Source organism: Ambystoma mexicanum, chromosome 5q, assembly GCF_040938575.1.
Source record: "Ambystoma mexicanum isolate Mex_15411 chromosome 5q, UKY_AmexF1_1, whole genome shotgun sequence".
Taxonomy (NCBI): domain Eukaryota; kingdom Metazoa; phylum Chordata; class Amphibia; order Caudata; family Ambystomatidae; genus Ambystoma; species Ambystoma mexicanum.
The window spans coordinates 92,936,964-92,959,650 of record NC_090933.1 but is presented as its reverse complement, the minus strand read 5'-3'; the positions used below and the strand labels follow the sequence as shown (position 1 = coordinate 92,959,650).

At 50.2% G+C, this 22,687-nt stretch overlaps 1 protein-coding gene across 1 annotated transcript in view; it reads left to right on the top strand.

The window, feature by feature from the left end:
• CLPTM1L (CLPTM1 like) overlaps positions 1-22,687 on the top strand; it is a 938,124-nt gene that overhangs the window by 872,007 nt on the left and 43,430 nt on the right. The window contains exon 15 of the mRNA XM_069620583.1: positions 5,882-5,926. Within this exon, the coding sequence (XP_069476684.1) occupies positions 5,882-5,926 (45 nt within the window). The remainder of the gene's footprint in view (positions 1-5,881; positions 5,927-22,687) is intronic.

Below are 22,687 nucleotides of genomic sequence, written 5' to 3'. Positions count from 1 at the left end.
ATGGTCTCACCGAAGACCCAGTACTACCCTTTCATGTAGCCCTGCAAAATAGGGTGGCCAAGAATTGGAAAACTCCGGATTCTATTCCTCCGATAAACAAATCCCTCACCTCAAAATACCGCCCTGCCAGTAGCGACCCCGGCTATCTGTCCAAACATCCCACTCCCGAGAGTCTGGTCACACAGGCAGCCACAGCTTCTAACTAACTTGCGTACCCTTCTATCCCTCCAGACAGGGACGAAAAGCGTTTGGATGGCTGGGCACGGAAGGTATTTTCAGCTGGGAGTATGGCTTTAAAATCTGCCAACTCCACATGTGCCTTGGAAAAGTTTTCGTACACTCTGTTGGAATGCATCGCAATGGCGGCAGAGCACATACCAGAAGGGGACGAAAGGGAAGGGTTCCTAGCCATCGTTGGAGATGGAAAGGAAGCCATGCAGGAATCCCTTCAATCTGGATTGGACACTGCGGATAGTGTAAGCAGGTCCATGGGCACTAGCATGGTAATGCACAGATTTGTGTGGTTACGGAAGTCGGGTTTCGCACCGGTCGTACAGAACCGCCTTCTGAATATGCCTTTTGACGGGTCTCACCTTTTTGGCAGCAAGGCTGACGAGAGCCTTGAGAGGTTGCAGACCTCAAAAGCAGCTGCCAAATCTTTAGGGGTTGCTATTAGGCAACCTCAGCCTTTTTGTGCGCCAGGACAATCGTGGAGGGGACGATCCTATCGTTACTACTCCTCTTATCGAAAGGCGAGAGGAATGGCCAGTCAAAGGGGCCAGAGAAAGGCCACTCGCGGTGGATGAGCAAAACGTGCTAAGCCAGCTCCAGCTGCAGCCTCTTTGCCATCTGCGGCTGCAACAACCGCCACAAAACCACTTTGAGGACTTTCATCACAAAACACCTGTAGGAGTCCGGCCGTCACAGCATCTGCAAGAATGGCGAGCCATTACTTCAGATGTTTGGGCTCTAGAAATAATAGCCCAAGGTTACTGCCTTCCTTTCCTAACGCAACCTCAAAGCAATCCACCAGGGAGACACCCTTTGAAGTTTTCAGACCCCCTCCTACAGCAGGAAGTTCTAACCATGCTGGAGAAAGGTGTATAGAACCAGTACCTGCAGCGGAGAAGAACAAGGGATGGTACTCCCCGTATTTTTTGATCCCCAAAAAGGACAGAGGATTGAGACCCATCTTGGACTTAAGAAACTTGAACAAGTTCCTCAGGAAGGACAAGTTCAAGATGGTTACCCTTTCTCAGATCCTTCAGGCCCTTCAATTTCAGGACTGGTTGGTGTCATTGGACCTCCAGGATGCTTATTTTCATGTGCCGATTCATCTCGAGCACAGAAAATACCTGAGGTTCGTAGTTGGCGACTCACACTATCAGTTTCGAGTCCTGCCATTCCGATTGACCTCCGCCCGAGGGTCTTCACCAAGTTAATGGTAGTGGTGGCAGCGCACCTCAGGAGAGGTGGGATTCACGTCTACCCCTACCTGGACGATTGGTTGATCAGGGCACATTCTGCCGAACAAGCACTGTATCATCTGAAAGTCACCTGCCACTTCCTCCACAGACTTGGCTTCTCCCTAAATTTCAAGAAGTCGCAGATGACACCTTCCCAACAGCTTTAGTACATAGGAGCTGTATTAGACTCGTCCTTGGGAAAGAGCTCGCCTCCCAAGTCGAGGGCTCAAGACATTCTTCAGATGGTTTCCAAATTCCAAAATCTCCAGGCTTACGGCTTCTTAACGTTGCTCGGACTCATGGCATTCTGCATCTTCCTGGGGCCAGAGGCACGTTTGAGGATGAGATCCCTTCAATGGGCTCTAAAGACTCAGTGGTCCCAGTTCTCAGGTCAAATGACGATTTTCTCAAGATTCCGAACAAGGTTCGACAAGATCTTCTATGGTAGACTTGTACAGAGAACATCCTAAAAGGAGAACCTTTTTGGCAACCATGGCCGGAGATCACAGTAGTGACGGACGCCTCACTCATGGGGTGGGGAGCTCATGCCAACGATCTGAGAATCGGCGTTCGTTGGTCTCCATCGGAGTCCAAACTACACATCAACCTTTTAGAGCTGAGAGCAATCAGAATAGCGCTGATAATGACGGACAACACAGTGGCCATGCATTATCTAAACAAAAGAGATGGTGTAGGGTCACTACCTGTGCAGAGAGGCAATGCAACTCTGGTATTGGGCAATTCAGGAGGGAATCTCTTTAACAGCAGTTCATCTAGCCGGGGAGGAGAATATGACGGCAGATGCTCTGAGCAGGCAGAGCACGGTGTCCCACGAATGCGAACTGGCTCAGGAAGTCATTCAAGAGATCGTCGCCCTTTGGGGAACCCCTCAAGTAGACCCATTTGCGACCAAAATCAACTGGAAGTGCAAAAGGTATTGCTCAAGGGAATTTCCCCCGAGAGGAGCCCTGGGAGACGCGTTCGTGGTGGAGTGGAATTTCTCACTATTGTACGCGTTCCCCCCGATTACCGTCATTCCTCAGGTCATCAGGTGACTGAGACGGTTTGGGAATTGCATGATCCTAATTGCCCCGGATTGGGCCAGGAGAACGTAGTACTCGGACCTTCTAGACATGTCCATCTGTCCCCCAGTACGTCTTACGCAGAGTGAGGACCTTCTCTCACAAATGGAGGGTCAGGTTCTCCATCCAGAGGTCAAAACTCTCAACCTTCATGCTTGGTATCTGAAAGGCTGAGATACAAGGATTGGGACCTTCCAGATGACGTCATGGAGGTGTTACTTTCGGCAAGAAGGCCAGCAACAAAATTGTCTATACTGTTGCCGTTGGAGGAAGTTTTGCAACTGTTGCAGAGAAAAGAATGTCGATCCTTTTCTATGTTCTATCCCGGAAGTACTGTCCTTCCTCTTGTGCCTAGCGCATAGAGGTCTAAATGTTGGTACCATTAAAGGTTATCTTGCAGCACTTTCCATCTTCAAGCACTCATCGGAAGAATGATCCTATTTCAAAATTCCTTAATGTGTTTCCTTCTTACCCATTCCAAGTGCCAATTTGTGATCTCAGTCTGGTTCTAAAATTCTTAATGTGTGCTCCTTTTGAGCCTTTGAAAACCTGTCCATTAAGATTACTGACATGGAAAACTGCTTTCCTAGTTGCTTTAACATCTGCAAGAAGAGTGAGCGAATTGCAGGCACTGTCTTCTGGGCCACCCTATACTGTGTTCCATAAGGACAGAGTTGTGTTAAGGGTTAAACCCTCATTTTTACCTAAAGTAGTATCTGATTTTCGTTTAAGTCAGAAAATTGTTTTACCCGCATTCTATCCTCCACCTCCTCCTACTAAGGAGGAGGAAAGATTACACAGGTTGGACCCAAGAAGAGCTTGAAGCTTTTACATCTCTAGGCTTTCCAAGCTTAGAGTGGACAACCAACTGTTTATCGGTTACACCGGAAGGAAACTGGGTCAATCGATGACAAAACAGACAATATCACGCTGGATTGTGCTTTGCATTTCAGAATGCTACAGATTAGCACAAAAAGACCCGCCAGAAGGGTTAAGGACTCATTCCACAAGAGGTATCGCCTCTTTGACGGCCCTTCAAAGAGATGTTCCAATAAGGTCTATTTGTGAAGCAGCAACTTGGTCTTCACTGCACACTTTTTCAAAATTCTATAGTCTGGATGCTTCCCGGTCTAAGGAGCGGAGTTTTGGTAAAGCAGTACTATATTCAGCCATCTAAGGGCATTGAAAAATCTAACCCCTCCTCCAAAGAAATTATCCATACTGCTTTGGGAGTCTATCTAAAATGAGGAATACGTTGGAGGACACAATCCACTCGAAGAACAAGTTACTTACCAACTGGTAACGTTCTTTCGATTGGATGTTCCTCCAACGTATTCCCCATCGCCCTCCCAGCCTACCCCTCTGTAGATTTTTCCGGGTTATTGCCAACTCAACTCTCGCAAGGCTGATACCTGTCTGCCGGCACAATCTACACAGTACAAAATCAAAGATAAAAGGGGGAAAAACGGAACTGAGGCCAATGGGCGCCGCGCGTGCTTCTTATATACCCGATGACGTCACCCTTGACGGAGGCCTTCGAGGGACCATCGACTCGACGACAACGGCGCCCTCTGCTGAAAAAATTTCCGAAGAGCAGCAAAGCTGGATGGAATACATCTAAGATGAGGAATATGTTGGAGGAACATCCAATCGAAAGAACGCTACCAGTTGGTAAGTAACTTGTTCGTTAACTATGAGGTGGCATGGGTATTTGACATCATAACATCTTAAAGATAAGTGTGAACGAAAACATAATGGATGCTATAGTGAGTGTCTCTATATATCAGCTGTACTAGTAACCTAATTGGATATGCTGTGATAAAAAATGCCTGTGTACCATGTGTCAACACCTTTACTCCACCACTGGTGATCCCAACACTCCCAGTGTCAGAATGGTACATTTGTAAGATGCATGCCCAAACATACCTCTTAAAACGAGGTGGCAAAAAAACATTGGAAAAAAAGTTATGCCGGATATGTGGCAACAACCTACGTATGGAAAAACAGTGTTAGATCTCACATAACTAAAAGGTGGGCCTAATTCACAGAAGCGTTTTATAATGGCAAAACCCCATTGGAAAATGTCCTGTGAATTAGGCCCAGTGTCTCTAAAATCTGTCCAATACCGTTCGGGGAATCGCCACCAAATCAGGAGTAGATGAAAGGTTTGTATTTGGCATTTGTAGTGGCTCCTAAATATTTACTTCTGTGCCACTCATTGATGCTCTTCGATAGACCAGACACACATTTACTAGAGTTGTTATTGTGTATACTTGCCATTGCAATCAGTGAAATAACAGATGGTTCAAGGGATGGAAGCGCTGCCAACTTAACCACCGGAAAAAAAGTTTGAAATAATTTCACTTTGGACAAGGGACTTACTGCTAATTCGCTTCCTTTTGGCCACGTGTGACCTTTTAGCATTAGTTCCATAAATGCCATTCACTGGTCCAGCCACCTCCTCCGTATTAATCACACTGATTATTTTCAACATTTGTGTTGGTTTGTTCCCGCAACGCTTTATTATTGCCCAGTAGTGTTTTCGTCTTACTCCTGGTTTCGGTGATGCTTTTATGTTGGTCAATGATAAATCACTCGGAAAGTAAGAATTCCCGACAACCCCTCCGCGCCCTGCCGAGTACCCTGGGCGTACATTCGAAATAGCTGGTAGTTTAGAGTCCTGAACGCGTTAACATCTTAACACAACTCACTTATGTGCCGTAATTTTTGCGCCACTAACCCGAGTGGGAGGGAAGTCACAGTTCCACATTAAGTGCTGTATCATCGTGTTAGTTTAGCAATGCACACAAAGGATGAGGGGGAGGGGGCGCGGTAAAGAGCGAGGCGGAAGAGAGGCAGGGCAAACGCGGGGAGGATTAGCGTTGGAGTTCAGATCTTTCTTCAGTCTGGTGAAAATGCCTCTCCTTTTCGATTTCCAGGCTACTGGCTCCCCCGCGACCACATAGACCACTCCACAGCACTCTCGCGCTGCGCTTCGCTTCGTGCGTAAATTAGCTTTTGAAGAGTTGAGCTGACTTAGGTCCTGAAGAGTCTCGCCTCCAGTAGCACGCAGTAGAACACAAGAAAAGACTATAAATCCTCAAGGTTTCAGCCACATAGACCACTCCACACACTCATGTGTTTTAATATCATATTTTTAAAAATGTATATGATTTTGCTTTGCAAAGTTAACACATTTTTCTGTTTTTCAAGGTTTGACATTAGCTTGTCATAAATTGTCCACAAATTAACTTGCCTATTTATTTTTTTTGAGAATTGTGCATTGTGTATTCTAGAGTAGTGCAGCCCTAATGTTTTTTTTTTCTTTTTCAGATGAAATCAGTAGCGCACTTACCGTGGAAAGCATTCACATATAAAGTAAGTCATTGATTATGCAAGCTATTCTTATTGCATTTTTTATTTTATAATAGGAAAACAACTGATTTATAATAATGTGTTTGAGAGGTGTGTGTGTTTGATAGAAAAAAACACAGCTGGGTCAATTTAATGATCAGAAGTATTCAAGCTGCATTGCAAACTGCGATTTAACTCTGATAAAATGCTTGTTTACTAGTGTAAGAGGATTTTTTAAAAAAAATGTGATAAACTGTTTACATGTGTGCTTTTTGGTCTACCTATGATATACTATATCATTATATTTGCAAACATCCTGCCTATATATCGGTGCAGAATACTTATTAATATAGTTTTGTAACCTAAAGCTATTACAGGGGACTTTTATTTAACCAAATCTCGATTCCTTCAACACTGTTTACACATATGATTAACTTGTCTCTCATGTAACATTTGTGTAGCACATTTTCAACCAACATTGTATACTACGTCAACACTTCAACACTGCCCCCTTCCCCACCAGTTCCTATAGGCGTCCCTTTAAGTCCTATTAATTGCAGCTCGGACCTCTTCTTCCTCTAAAATCCCCAGTGCCCCCAGTCTCTTCGGGATGAATAGGTGTGTGGTATCTTTAATTGCATAGTTTATGAAGGGTGATCAAACTTTACAGCATTTCCTCCTTGACTCCCGTATTGTTGCAGTCATCTTTTCCACATCTATCATATCCCATATTGCATAGTACCATTCTATAATGGATGGCAGCTCCTTCTGTTTCCACTGTTCAACTATACATCTCTTTGCGGCCATCATTAAGTTCGCCCATAACCTTCCAGCACTCTAACCCATACTTGGTTGTCCTTCAGGCATAGCTCCTAGGAACACTGGTACTCCATCATACTCCTTATCTACTCTCATTATTTCAAGCACCTTTGATTTCACCTCTTGCCAGAAATGTTTAAGCAGCTGGCATCCCCACCAGATGTGTTCCATCGTTCCCGCCTTCCCACACCCCATCCAACACGCTGCTGAAATTGAGGGATTAATTTTATGAAGTCTCTTTGGGGTGTAATGCCACTCGTGTAGCAGCTTGTATTGTAGTTGTCTATGCTGTACCGAAGTGTATGAGGTGTACCAGCCCTTTAGTGCTTTGTCGCATTCCTTGTCAGTGAGTGCCTTTCCCCTTACCTACCCCCATTTGTCCCTCAGTGCCCCTTCTGCCTCCTTCTACCCACTTAGCGATTTATAAGATCTTGCTATCAGTCCTCTTTTACTCTCTATAGATGACGTTCGCTTTTCCCACTCTGTATATTCCCTTGTAGCCCCTTACATCATTGTGGGACCCCGCCCAATGTCTTAGTTACTGATAGGCAAACGGGTCCCCTTTCTTTAGTCCCAGTTCCCTTCTGCAGTCTGTAAATGACCTGAATTGGGTTCCTTCATACAGATCGCTGATCTCCCTTATCCCTCCCTCCACCCACTGTTTAAACCAGTTATATTCCTTTTCTGGTGGGACGGTGGGGTTGCCAAAAATGGGTGCCTGCGGCAAAGGCCATAGAGATAATTTAAACCTCCTGTTCAGTTGCTCGCTAATCTTCAGGGTATTCCTTGTAATCTGATTTCCCAATAGCCCCTCTGGCCTGTCCACCTTTTTCATCCTTGATACTTTCCAAAGGTATTCCCCCCACCACAGCTTATTCCATGCACACCCAGTGTTTCTGATGCTCTGCCCTCCCCCACTCAGCTGCACCGACTGGTAATATTTCATTATTTTGGGGCAGGCCACTCCTCCCTGAGGCTTGCTCCTGAATAACATTTTCCTCCCCATCCTCGGCTTTTTCCCTCCTAGAATAAACCCCATGATGCTCTCCTGAATATCCTTCATCAATCTCCCCGGGACTGCTAGGGGAATCGCGTGGAAAAGATATAGAAGCTGAGGAAGTATGTTCATTTTGACAGCGACTATCCTTCCAAACCATGATATGTACAGCCCTCTCCATCCTGCTAGATCCGCCTTGATTTGTTTCAGCAGCGGCATGTAATTTGCCCCCACTGTTTGTTTTATGGAAGTTGTTAAATTCACCCCCAGCTATCTGATTGGTCCCGATGCCCACCTGAATGGGTTACTTTTTCCAGCTGGTTCCTTTCCCTCTACCCTATGGATAAATTTAGAATCTCCGACTTTACAAATTTCACTTTAAAGCCAGACACTGCAGAGAAAGCCCTTATGTCCTCCATTATTGCCGGTAGCGAGTTCTCCGTGTCGGTGATCATCAGGACCACATCATCGGTAAACAGGCCTATTTTGTGGGGCGTCTTTGCCCATCTGACCCCTCGTATCTCCCTATTCTCTCTTATCTGATGCGCAAAGTGTTCCATAAACAGGGCGAAAACGAGTGGGTAGGGTGGGCATCCTTGCTTTGTTCCTCTTCTTATTGAGAATGGATTGTTCAACTCCCCCGTTCACTTTAATCTTAGCTTGAGGATGCTGGTAGTTAGCCTGGATCATTCTCAAAAAAGTTTGGTCCTAATCCCACCTTTCTGAGTGTTTGCTCCATGAAGGCCCAATTGACATGGTCAAACGTCTTCTCGGCATCTAGCATCAACAAGCAGGTAGGTGTGGCACCCCCCTCTCCCTACCTTGTCGCTAATAATAATAATATTTTATTGTGATATAATGCATAATTTGGACTTTTCACAATATATAAAATTAACATCTAACAAAACAGAAACACAAATACAGTATGTGTAAAATACAGTGAAGTACAATATAACAAACAAGCAGACATAATTAACTTAATTCCCAATATCCAGATTGGATAGTATAAAATAAATAAGATAACATAAAACAAAGTGAAACTAAGAAATTCATCAAACATTTCCCCAAAACAATTCATTGGAAGAATACGGGCAACTCGGGTAAAAAGGCAAAGTCTAAGGGCACTGTGGCGTCACCGCACCAAGGGGTACCAAAAGATACCAAAAAGAGATACCCCCAGGTGCAGGGATCACAGAATCATTATTCAGGTAAAACGGTCTGGACGGGTGCAGGGATCACAGTATCATTATTCAGGTAATAAGGTCTAGACGTGCTGCCATACACTAAATAAGGCAAACTGCACTGAGATGGAGAATGAATCCAAAAAGAGTCTGCAGTAATTGCCTCATAAGAGTGGACCAATCTGCCTAACATACACATATATAAGGGCCCCAGATCCGCGCATTGGGAGAGGACATGCCTAGCTTTCTCCAATTGGCCAGGTTTGCCACACATTTGACATGTCCTGTGTTCCAAGGATACCCCCAATCGGGGGCCCAGAACAGCCATTACTGGCAGTTGGTTTGTGCGCAGTTTTAAAAGAAACTGCCTAAATTTAGGGACCGGGCATAGCAGCAAATAGGGTTGTACCTTACGATAGCGATGTACTATGTGAGACACTGCCTCATACCCTTTTAACTTGGAGAGATTAGTATAATTTCTGCACCAGTCTCATCTGTTAAATCAGTGTTCAAAAGATTTTTTCAAATGAACATACCGGAGATCTCCAATCTCTGAGAAAATGGTTTCATTCTGAGTTTTATAATTAGACTCTCGTAGGACCGTCTCAGAGTCGTAATTATCTCCAACCAGTGCAAATAACTTGCAGGTAGGGTTAACACAGGATTTTAGATAAAGACGACCTGGCTTGGAGGGCCATGCCCCTTAATGATGATGGGCCTAATTCTAGGCGGAGATACTTCATGGGACACAAGGGACCTAATCCCAAAACTGTTCGCCAGTAGTGGCCTTCGAGTTTGTTTAGCCAGGTTAAGTCCTGAATGGCCAATGCATCCAGGCCATAGAGAATGGCTGGGACAAAGCATTTCTGGCAAAGTTTAACAATCCCTGCCATACTATAGCTTGCGGTGCCCCTGGTGAACTTAGACTTGTAAAGTGAGTAATTTAGCTCGTCTCTTTTTATTGAGAATTACCAGTTCGTAATTGGGGCGAGCATCTAGGCCTAAATAAGGGTAGGATTGGGTATAATCTATTGTGCCCATGGAAGTATCAATTCTCCAGCATGGGGTCTGGCATGGATTCACATGCTCATGAATATTCCCCGTCGTCAGGCTGGGAATCCTCGGTAAAGAAAAAATCAGTATCAGTTTTGTTTCTGATCTGTCTTTCTTACTAGTAACCAATCACTGATCTCTGCGTCATACTGCCCCCAGCCAATGACTGCCCTCTGGCAGCCATCCTCAGATTTTTACCGCACGCTCAAGTGTTGGGAGTCCTCGTGTTTAGCTCTCGAGTTTTTTTACTGCGTTTTCACGCTTTTTCAGGGGAATTTCTCATTTTTACGGTTTAATCGAGCCTCAAGCTCCAGCGTTTCTACTTCCGATAACGGGGACCCGTTTCGGAATTCTTCTACGCCCCTCAAGGGTGAAGTTTTTGTCGAGTTTACACTTCTTGGACGATTCCGGAAGATCTGCGGCCTACCTCAACGGACATGGCCCAGGACAAGGGGAGCTCGACGCCCAGATCCAAGCTGTTCAGGAACTGCCCTGGATGAAGATTATATAACGTTTTCAAGGAGGACGAGCATTCGCAATGTCTCTACTGCCTCCATGGGGACAAGACGCACGTGGAGAAGGACTGTGCATTCTGCAAGAACCTTTCGGAACGGACCAAACAAGATCGTCGTTCCCGCCTCGCCACCTGGCTGGAGAAGGGCACAGCAGGTGAGAAGGCGAAGAAGTTTCAGCGGGCTTCTAAGTCCTTTGAGGGCGCCCCGGCGACGGGGGCCCAACAGAAGGCCAAGCACCGCAAGTCCGCGGGCTCCGAGAGCGCCGAAAGGTCGGGCTCTTCGGTTGCCAAGCAGGGCGTTACTTCCCCGGCACGTTCGACCACGAACCAGCGCTCTGGTTCGGGGAAGAGGAAGTCCAAGAACCCAGGTAGGCCGCTGGAGCGGACCCAGTTGATCTCGAAGGGGGAGCGAGGCGCTGACCCTCCCCCCAAGGCGAAGGCCCAGGACGCACCTAAGGTGGTGAGGGCTTTGATCCACCTGGCTACGGCCTCTACCGAAGTGGTTGCTGCAACCCTGTAGGAGCCGGCTGAGACTACGCCAATGGAAACGGCCTCTGGGCCCAGAGTATCCCTGCCGCCGCGGAGGGAATCCTCTTTCCAGCCCATCGCTAAGATCCCCGTGAAGCCCCCGGCTGAAAAAGAGGGAAGGGGCGGCCATTACAGACTCGGAATCAGCCTCTGAGGAGGATCTGGTGGAGACCGAGAAGGGCCTCAATGAAAGTTCCATAGGCCTCAACGAGAGGTTCGAGAAGGTTCGATCCCAGGGGACGGTCCCTGCTGACGTGATCAAAGGGCCCAGTGGAGCGGCCATCCCATCTGTCGCAGCCATTGCCCGAGCCCCAGGATAGCTCGGCAGCCATTTTGTTGGCAATCCAATCCTTATGTACAGAGATAAGGACGAGATTACCACGCACCCCGACGGAGGAGCCAGAACCAGGCCCGTCGGGAAGCCCTCCGAACAAGCGGAGGAGAGTCCACCCCGCTCTGCCCTTTGTGCCTGCGAGACCGGTGGACCCCTCATCCCCCTCGCCGGGAGAGGATACGGCGACGGATACGGGGACGGGCGATGACACAGCGGACATCCCGTCGTCATGTCCCCAGCCGAAGAGGTTGGCTCTTTCCACGCCATAACAACCAGGGCATCCAAGCTCTTCCAGCTCTGCCCTGAAGAACAGAAAAAGGAGGGTTTCTGTACCAACGACGAGAGGCTAAGAGGAAGACAGTCCTCGCTGTGCCTTTACTCGACATCTGGGACGAGGGGCTTGCTGTCCTCAAGAACCCTGCCACGACACCCGCCAAGAGGGACAGGTACGAGAAGAAGTACCGAGTCCCCGATGCCGCCCCCTTGTGCCTCAGGGCCCAGCCCATGCCAGACTCGGTCGTCTCGGCAGCTGCTAAGAAGAAGGCAGCGGGCGCGGCGGCTTCAACTTCGACTTCCCCGCCGGACAACGAGGGCAAGAAGTTGGACTCTATGGGACGACGAGTTATCTCGTCGTCGGCAACGACGATTAAGGCGGCCGATGCCTTAGCGATCGTGGCCCGCTACGACAGGGAGCTCTGGTTCAAGATAGCTCCCCTGCTAGGTTTCCTGCCTAATGACAAAAGGGCGGAGGCCCTAGAAATTCTGCAGGAGGGCGAGGTGGCGCCGGATCACGCCATAACGGTGGCGACGGACATTGCTGATACCGGATTTCGCCAACTGGGCAACAGAGTTTGCCTCCGACGACGAGAATGGCTCAAGGCGACAGACTTTCGCCAGGACGTCCAGACCAGAGTGTTGGACATGCCGTTCGACGGCAACAACCTCTTTGGTAAGGCTGTGGATGAGTCTCTACAGGCCATCAAGACCGACTCAGAGACGGCCCGGGCCCTTGGGGTGTTTCAGCAGCGACGGCCCTTTCGGAGCCCGGGAGGCAGACAGGGTGCCTCTAAAGGATCCAGCGGTGGCTCCTCCACTTACCCCCAGGCGGCCTGCTCCTCTTCCCAGGAGGCCTACAGAGGTCGCGGCAAGCAAGGGGGTTCCCGCCGTCGTCACCAGGGCGGCAAGGCCGCTTCCAAGCAAGACTGACCCGGCCGGGTTGTCTGGCCCCCACCGAAGCACCCCGGTGGGAGGCCGGCTGACGAAGTTCGTCAGAGTGTGGGAGTCCATCTCCACCGATCGTTGGGTGTTGGACACCCTGGCCAACGTGCACTCGCTGGAATTCCTAAAGAAGTGCCCTCGCATTCCTCCCGTGGCCAGGAAGGAGAATCACGTCCCTCAACTGCTGTTGGAAGTAAAGGCAATGCTCAAGAAAGGTGCCACCGAGCTCGTCCCCAGGAGGCTCCGGGGCTCTGGAGTGTACTCAAGGTACTTCCTCATCAGAAAGAAGACAGGCGGTTGGCACCCCATCCTGGACCTGCGTTGGTTAAACAAATACATCAAGGCTCAGAAATTCAGGATGGTCACCCTCCAGCACTTGCTGGGACAGCTGGAGGAAGGCGACTTCCTTTCGTCGTTGGACATGGAGGATCCTTACTTCCACATCCCCATTCTAAAAAGGCACAGGAAGTTCCTCAGGTTCGTGGTCCAGGGACGCCACTACCAATTCAAAGCCCTACCGTTTGGTAAGTCGGCACCCAGGGTTTTCACCAAGTGCCTGGCACCTGTGGCGGTGCGGCTGCGCCTGCAGGGGATCCACGTCTACCCCTCCCTGGACGACTGGCTAATCCGGTCAAGGTCAAGGGAACTCGCCGTCGATCATACGGCGAGGACCGTCCGGTTGCTCATGGAGCTGGGGTTCGCCATCAACTACCGCAAATCCCACCTGGTTCCATCACAAGTAGCACTGTTTTTGGGGGCGAAGCTCGATACAGTGGAGCAATTGGCCTCCTCTTCAGAGGAGAGGACCAAGACCATCCTGGGCAAGGTGTGGCGCCTGTTAGCCACGGACGTGGCCAGGGTGAGGTCCATCAAGTCCCTTCTCGGGATGATGTCCTCATGCATCTACCTTGTGCCCCTTTGCAGACTTCGGATGGGTCTGCTACAGGAGTTCCTCGACGCCCGCTGGTTTCAGGCGAGGGGCTGCTTCGAGGACAGGATCCCCCTCGACGAGGAGTTCCGTCGGGCGATCCTATGGTGGGGCACCCGGGCTCACATCACGACGGGCACGGACTTTCAAATGCCGGCGTTTCAGGAGACGGTGACTACGGACGCCTCTCTGGAGGGTTGGGGGGCCCACACCAGAGATCTCCATGCAAGAGGCCTTTGGCTCCAGGAGGAGAGGTTTCTTCACATCAACATCTTGGAGCTCCGAGCGGTGTTCTGGGCGCTCAAGTCGTTCCTCCCGTCCCGCAAGGACAAAGTGGTGAGGATCTTCATCGACAACACCACCATGATGTTCTACATACGGAAGCAGGGGGGCACCAGATCCCCAGCCCTATCCAAGGAGGCCCAGGATCTGTGGCACTGGGCCGTCGCCCAGGGGATGTTTCTGGTTCCCTTCCACCTGGCAGGAATAAAAAACACCATCGCCGACTCACTCAGCAGGGAGCTGCGCTCGTGCCACGAGTGGGAACTGCGCCAGGATCAAGTGGATCGACTCTTCCAACGATGGGGCAAACCCCAGATCGACCTGTTCGCGACGGCGACGAACTCCAAGTGCCAGAGGTTCGCCAGCAGGTTCCCACAGCCGCGGAGCATGGGCGATGCTTTCTCGTTCCCTTGGGACGGCCTGTTTCTATACGCGTTCCCTCCATTGCCGTTGATGCTCCGCCTCATCAACCAGCTCAAGAAGTCCAGATGCAGGATGATCCTCGTCGCACCGGCGTGGCCGAGGCAGGTCTGGTTCCCGGACCTTCTGGACTTGTCAACGTCCCCGCCAGTCAGGCTGCCGGCAGACGCGGATCTTCTCTCCAGAGAAGGAGGCGCCATTCTCCACCACAATCCACAGTCGCTGAACTTGCAGGCTTGGCTCCTGCAGCACTAGAGTTTGGAGGGTACGATATCCCGGCTGATTGCAGAGAGGTTCTTGCAAAGGCCAGGGCGTCCTCAACTCTCAATTGTTACGGTCATAAATGGAAGAGGTTCTCTGTCTGGTGCCGTGCACAGATTATTAACCCTCTGCGAATTACGGCCCCTCAAGTGCTGCCGTACCTGCTGTTGCTGGCCAAGGCTGGACTGGCTCACGCCTCCATAAAAATACATCTGGCTGCCATCTCCCGATATACCAGGACGACGGGACGGGCGTCCTTGTGGTCCCATCGCCTGGTGAAGGAATTTATGAAGGGGACTATTCCGATCATTCCCGCCGGTGAAGGCTCCTGCCCCGGCGTGGGAGCTTAATGTGGTGCTGACCAGGCTCATGGGGGCCCCATTCGAGCCTATGCATTCTGCGCCTTTGAAGTTCCTGTCATGGAAGACAGCATTCCTTGTGGCCATCACCTCTGCACGACGAGTGGGAGAGATTCAGGCCCTATCTTGCAAGCCTCCATACTTGACTTTTCATGACACGAGGGTGGTGCTGACTTCCACCTCAACGAGCCCTTGGTGTTACCAGTTTTCTTTCCGTCGCTTTCAACGCCGGCCGAGAGGACTTTGCACTCGCTGGATGTAGCTAGAGTGCTGAAGTTCTACGTGGACCGCACGAAGAGTTTTCAGAAGACGTCACAACTGTTTGTGAACTATGGGTCTGTGAATCAAGGGAAGGCTCTCTCGAAGACTTCCATCTCCAGATGGCTCTCCGGCTGCATCATGCATTGTCACCGGTTGGCAAACCGACCGCTGCCGGCCGTCCGAGAGCCCATTCGACCAGAGCGATCGCTGCTACCACGGCGTTCCTGTCTGGTGTGCCCCTGCTGGACATCTGCAGGGCTGCTACGTGGAGGTCGACGCACACCTTCACAAGATTCTACTGCGTCGATCGGGACTCCAGGGAGGAGTCCAGGGTCGGCCAAGCAGTGCTGCGCAACCTGTTCGCTTAAGGTGAGCCTGATGAGGAGGTAAGAGATGCTTAATGTTGAGTTGTTGTATTGCTTAATGTTGAGCCTGTTGGCACCTCCCGTGGTTGTGCATGTGTATACTGCTATGTATTCTTTTATTCATGAGCATGTGAATCCATGCCAGACCCCATGCTGGAGAAGGAACAAGTCACTTACCTTTAACTGTTGTTCTCCAGCATGGGTCTGGCATGGATTCACATGCGAACCCTCCCACCTACCCCTCTGCGGCTCTTCACTTGGTCATACTGCCACTTGGCGTGCTACCAAATCTGAGGATGGCTGCCAGAGGCGGGGTTTAGGGAGAGGGCTGTCATTGGCTGGGGGCAGTATGACCCAGAGATCAGTGATTGGTTACTACTAAGAAAGACAGATCAGAAACGAAACTGATACTGATTTTTTTCTTTACCGAGGATTCCCAGCCTGACGCCGGGGAATATTCATGAGCATGTGAATCCATGCCAGACCCATGCTGGAGAACAACAGTTACAGGTAAGTAACTTGTTCCTTCTAGTCCTGCTGACCTTATTTCTTGCAATCAATATTATATTCGTTTTTTCCAGGTTGATGGTCAAACCCAACAGGGATCCATAGCAGGCCAGCTCATTAAGCATATTCTTTATCCCAGATATAGTCCTGTCGAATAGTATCAAATAATCAGCGTAAAGCATAACCACAATAGGCAGATCTCCTATCTTAGGTGGGCAGTTAGATTTAATAGCCATTCGGAGAAGGAGGTCAGCAATGTACAAATTATACAGCATAGGGGCCGCCACACACCCTTGCTTGATGCCCAGATTTATATGTATAGGGTAAGACACTTCCCCGTTATTCAATCTAATGCTGGCTGAATTGTCACCATGCATCAGGATTAGGATGTGTAAGAGCCAGCTGGGACAATTCAAAGCTCTGAACTTTGCCCGCAGAGTGACCCTGTTAACCCGATCAAAAACACTGCTGAAATTGATAAAGGTGATGTATAAGGTGGCCTCCTTTCTACTGAGCATGGTGTTAATCAGCTGGTCCAACACTCTGATGTTATGTGTGGTGGCCGACCGAGGCCTGAAGCCTGTCTGCGCAAAGCTAAGGACCTGGTTAGTTGTGGCCCACGTTTCCAATTCCCGGAGTACAAGTGTCATAAAGATCTTGCTCGCAACATCCAACATGGACAGCAGTCAGTAATTGGACACTTTGGAACGGTTCCCCTTTTTATACACTGGTATAAGTACCGACTGCCGCCATTTTGACGGAACAGAGCAAGACCTACAAACGCAGGGAGTGGGGGGGGGAGTTAATAACACCTGTGCACAATTGTTCGGGTCCTTTTTTAAAACTGTTACCTCATCTCATGATCTCTGATAAGATATTCTTCTAGTCTCCATCCCCCAGTCCCTCCCCGCGTGTTCCCTCCCACTCTAGTGAGATCGGCGCATGGTTCGATACTGTCATGCTCCCAATGTGTACTCTGCTGGTTGCTTGAACCACCCCTCGTGTTGGTATGGTATTTATTTATATAGCACCTATACACAGGCAAGTGTTTAAAAGTGCTCAAGGAGGGAGGTGGGAACACAGGGAAAATGCAACAGTCGCTCAGAGCCCTTGAAAATCTGAGACAAATTTAGTCTGCCCATGCGAGTAAGTGCTTAAAATACATTTAAACAGTATGGGATATAGCAAATAGGCCTTGCAGCGATTCTGCAATTTTAATAGTAAAATAAAGAGTGAAGACGGGAGAGACAGACTATCTTCAGGCGTAGTGCGTACGGATCGAAGCAAGTGCACAGAGGGTCACAGGGAGGGGAGGGTCAAGTGCACCCAGTTGGTTAAGACTGGGGTAAGTGCAGAGAGAGCGACTCTCTTGGGTTAACTGAAAACCTGGCTCTTTCAACGAAACTAACTTCCTTGCTCTCTGCCATTTTGGATCTTTCAGAGCCATGAGACCACCCTGCTGGTGAACAATTCACTCTACAAATAGCAAAGGTAAATACAACCTCATCCACTGCTCTGCAGAGGCTGAAGGGATCTTCAATTTGCCCCTGGTTTCAAATTATTGCTGCAGTCATCCTTGCAATGGTACTTGTATTTCCTGACTGTTTCGCACAGATCTCACTGAAGCAAGCCCCACTTCCAAGGTCTACCAGACATTCCTCACTAGGCCTCAACTTCTTCATATAAAATATTGGAATGTTGGCCACTCCGTTGCAGACCATGCAGAGGGCAATGATAGCTGGTATAATTACTGTGTCCCAACATTGCAAAGTTTCTCCTTTGTCTTTGTGTTTTAAACTGAACCCTCTGTCCTCATTGGGTGGAATGTTCGAATAACAATAATGCCACGTTCCTTGGGCCTTTACCAATTTGTAACTTTCCATTCATTAACATGATCTGTTGACTTTGTTAGGCCAAGGGCCTTTAGCACCAGGTAATGGTCCTTGGAATGCAGCATTATTGATTATGCATACATCCTAAGGGCACTCAGAAGGTTAATGGGACACTTGCTTTCCAAACTCAAAAGGAGTTGCAAATCTTGGTGTTTATATAATGCTGAATTTTAATTACCTTCTGCTTTTTGTTATGGTAAGTAAAAGTTGCACCGTTGCCTCGGTCCTTGAATTAGCAAGAACTTTTTCTTCTTGATGGGGTCTGGCATGGATTTGCATGCTCATGAATATTCCCCGTCGCCAGGCTGGGAATCCTCTGTAATAGAAAAAAAAGTCTCATTTTTGTTTCTCAACTGTCTTTCTCCTATAAACCAATCACTGAGCTCTGGGTCATGCTGCCCGAGCCAATGACTGCCCTCTACCTAAGCCCCTCCCTCTGGCAGCCATCTTCAGATTTTTACTGCACGTTCAAGTGTTGAGAGTCCTTGTGTTTTGCTCTCTGAGTTTTTCTGCGTTTTTCGCTTTTTCTACTAGAGAATTCTATTTTTCGGTCAATCGAGCCCTTTTGCTCCATCTTTCATCCTTCCGATTACTGGGGACCCGTTTTTTCAGAATTGTTCATCGCCCCTCATGGGCAGAAATCGTCGAGTGTTCTACTTGGAAGCTTCCAGAAGTCTTCAGGCCTACACCGCGCCGGATCATGTCGGAGGAGAAGGTCGGAGCTTTCCTCTTCAAGCTGTGTACCAACTGCGATTTGTGGAATATTTTTTCAGGCGATAAGCATTCCCGGTGTCTGTATTGTCGACACCCAGCGCATAAAGATTGAGATCTGCCGTGGCTTCATCAAGCGCACAATGAAGGATTGACACGTCGGTTGGCGGCGTGTCTCAACACCAAATCCTCTACTCCGGGTGATTCTTGGGGACCTATCTCCCCCAGATCCAGCCAACCTGAGCGGTCTTCTAAGTCCTTTGAGGGTGCCCCAAAACAAGGCCAAGCACAGCGAGTCCGCTGCTCCAGCGGGTCCCGCGACTGTCCGGGCACTTTCATCGTCTCCATCGGCCTCAATCTCCAGCCACTGCTTCAGCTCTTCATCCAAGTGGAAGTCAGCTACCCCAGGCAAGCTGCGGAAAACACCAGATCAGGCCAAACGGGGGTAAGGTGTCTGAACCGCCTTTGAAGGAGAAGGCAAGTGGTTCGAGCTGCCCGTGAAGAAGGTCAAGATGGCCGACCTTCCTGTGAAGGCCCAGGTGGGCCAGGCAAAATCATCCCCCTCGATCGAGTTGGTGGTCGCCTCCCTTTGAAAGGAAAGGTACCCCGGGGGTAGCCAGAGTCTCTCGCGGCCAGTAGAGAGTCTTCGTTCAAGTCGATAGAAAAGACCCCGGAGAAGAGGATGCCGGACCTCAGCCCGAGACCGACCTTTCCGGACCTGAAGAAAGGGGGCTGGGGGGGGGTTAAGAACTCCAGGGCATGGACATTTCTTCTTCTGAGGAGGATGAGATTCTTTCCGTCCACACCATCCATGGTGGCAGCGATGGAAATGTCGACGGGGACGACATGGGCGACAAAGACATGGGCGCTGGGGGCGACCGCGACGACATCGGGGCTGGACCCAGTGACCCTGTTCCCCCTAGACATTTGTCGCAGGACATCCTCTCAACACTGTCAGAGATTCAGAAGAGATTTCCTGTTGACACCGGGGCAGCCACCGGCAAAGAAGAGGAGACACCCTACACCTTCATTCCAACCGTCGCTGCCCTCTCCCCCGGCGGGGACAGACACAGCGATGACCGATACGGACGATGAGGCAGGGCTGGGAGACCCTGCATCGCCAGTGCCGAGAGCCTCTCCGCCGGACGAGATGGGATCTCTTCATTCCATGATTGCCCAGGCATCAGAGCTTTTTCAGCTCACCCCGGAGGAGAAGGGCTTCCTGTACCAACACCGGGAGGCGTATTGGAAGACTATCCTGTCAGTACCGCTCCTCAACGACATCTCAGATGAGGGGGCTGGTGTTGCTGATGAACCCTGCTTCAGATCCAGCGAAGAGAGACCGGCTTGAGAAAAAGTACTGGGTGACTGACTCTGCGCCCAAGTGCCTGTGGTCTCAACCTTCGCCGGACTTCATGGTCTCGGCGGCCGCCAGGAAGAAGTCGTCAAGTTTGTCTTCATCAGTACCTCCCGGATGACGAGGGGAAGAAATTGGATTCCATGGGTAGAAATGTAATCTACTCGGCGATGGTGAAAGCAGCCAACGCCTTGGCGATCGTGGCCACCTACGACCGGGAGCTTTGGTACAAGATGGCTCCCCTCCTGGATTTCCTCCCCGATGACAAGCGGGTCGAGGCTTTGGAGATCCTCCATGAAGGCGAGGTGGCGTCGGACCACACCATCACGGTGGCACTGGACATTGCGGACGTGTGTTTCCGCCAGATGGGCAACAGGGTTTGCCTTCACCTTCTTGGCTGGCACAAAGCCACCAACTTCAGGCAGGAGGTCCAGACGAGGGTGCTAGACATGACGTTCGACGTAGACAACCTGTCCGGGAAGGCCGTCAATGAATCCCTCCAGGCCATCAAGACCGACACAGAGACGGCCCGTGCTTTGAGCACCCTGCAGCAACACCAGCCGTCCTTTCGTTCCTCAGGAGGGAAGTCCAGCAGGTGTTAGAGGGGTTTTGGCGGAGGCTCTTCCTCTTGCCACCAACCCTCCCGATCTTCGACCCAGGAAGCCAACAGGGGTCGATCCAAAGCCTTCGAAGGTGGCCACAGTCATCGTCAAGGGCGCCAAGGCGGTCTGACTACCTCCAAGCAAGATTGCACTGTCTAGGACGTCGGACCCGCACCCATGCACCCCGTTGGGCGGCCGGCTGGCGAACTTCGTCAGCGTGTGGAAGACCATTTCCACCAGTCGATGGGTGCTGGAGGCTCTCGCCCACTAACACACCTTGAAATTCCAACGGAAGTGTCCGCGAATACTACTGGTGGCCCGGCCAGAAAATCACATCCCTCAGCTGCTGCTGGAGGTTCGGGCCATATAGCAGGTTCCACAGCGACTCTGGGGCTCGGGAGTCAACTCAAGATACTTTCTCGTAAGAAAGAAGACCGGGGGCTGGAGGCCCATTCTCGACCTAGGACGACTCATCAAGTACATAAAGTCCCAGAAGTTCAGGATGGTTATGCTGCAGCATGTGCTGGGCCAGCTGGAGGAGGGGGACTTTCTATCGTCGTTGGATCTAGAGGACGCGTATTTCCATGTCCCCATACACAAAGGACATCGAAAGTTTCTGCGCTTTGTCGTTCCTGGGGAAGCATTACCAGTTCAAGGCTCTTCCCTTCGGACTGAAGTCAGCGCCCAGAGTTTTCACCAAGTGCTTGGCACCAGTGGTGGCCCATCTACGACTGCAAGTGATCGACGTGTAACCTTACCTGGCTGACTGGCTCATCTGGGCCAGGTCAAAGGACATAGCCATCGACCACACGGCAAGGACTGTCCGGCTGCTGACGGAACTGGGGCTCCCTGTGAATTATGAAAAGTCCTTCTTGACTCCATCGCAGGACACGCTGTTCCTGGGATCCAGACTCAACATGGTGTCATGCCTGGCGTCCCCGTCTGAGGAAAGGATGTCGGCTATCTTAGGCAAAGTGCAACGGCTGTTGGCACTGAAGGTCGCCACGGTAATCACCATCAAGCCTCTACTCGACATTATTATTATTAGATCTGGTACCCGGACCTTCTCAGCATGTCGGTGTCCCCTCCAATCAAGCTGCCAGTGGTCGTGGATCTTCTCGCCAAGGAAGGAGGCACAATTCTTAACCACGACCCGGGGTCTCTGAACCTGAAGGGCTGGCTCCTGCAGTATTGGAGTTCAGTGGCTACGATCTTCCAGTGGACTGCAAGGAGGTACTTTCCAAGGTCAGGGCGTCCTCTATGTTGAAATGCTATGGACACTAATGGAAGCTTTTTGCGACTTGGTGTCAGTCACAGAAGATTAACCCTCTCAGCATCTCGGCCCCCCAAGTACTTCGTATTTACTGCGGCAGAAGGAAGCTGGCCATCCCGAAGAAGGCCAGAGGAAAAAGGCCTTGTTTGCCGCCGTGAGCCCCACTAGCAATCTATCCAGCAGGAGGCCGAGAGCGCAGGAGCCCTTTTCTCCCTGCAACTCCAACATCACTTTCGCCCACGCGGGCTCATCAAACATACGAGGTACGCAGAGACCTGCAGAGGGCCTGGACCAGTGCATCACCGTGAGCACCTCTGCTGCACTGTCCACCCCTCCTAACCGACGTCGCTGCCTGCAGATCAGCTGTTTTCCCCTTAATAGCAGCTGCGCCTCGCCCCAAAATGGCTGGCGTAACGCGGGATCAAACAGAGGCTTGATCCGGTTGCCAAGCAACCTTCACGATTTATTCTCCATACATCCACCGGCAGGCGGAAGGAAGCCGGCCATCCGGAAGAAGGCCAGAGGAAAAAGGCGTTGTCTGCCGCTGTGAGCCCGCGAGCACCACTCGCCACTTGGTACAACTATTAAGGTACTGCTGTTCTCTGATATTATCTCGCCACTCTTTCACCGCCCAAGTCAATTCACAGCATTAGTCATTCAGGTTACAAGCAGGCCAATTATGCATCGCGCTGCAGAAATTGCAAGCATTCTATTTTAACTTTGCTATTTGCCCAACCGATCACTACGTCATCTCACAACACTTAAACGTCGAAACAGCCTGTATTAGATACCGACCAGAACCAGCCACCCCCACCCTAAGCAAGCATGTTACGATCTGTTGAGCGCCTCTGTTGATATCCTTAACCACTGTGCTATATTCTGACTCTTCCTACTACTGGCATCCTGCATATTACGCAGACCTT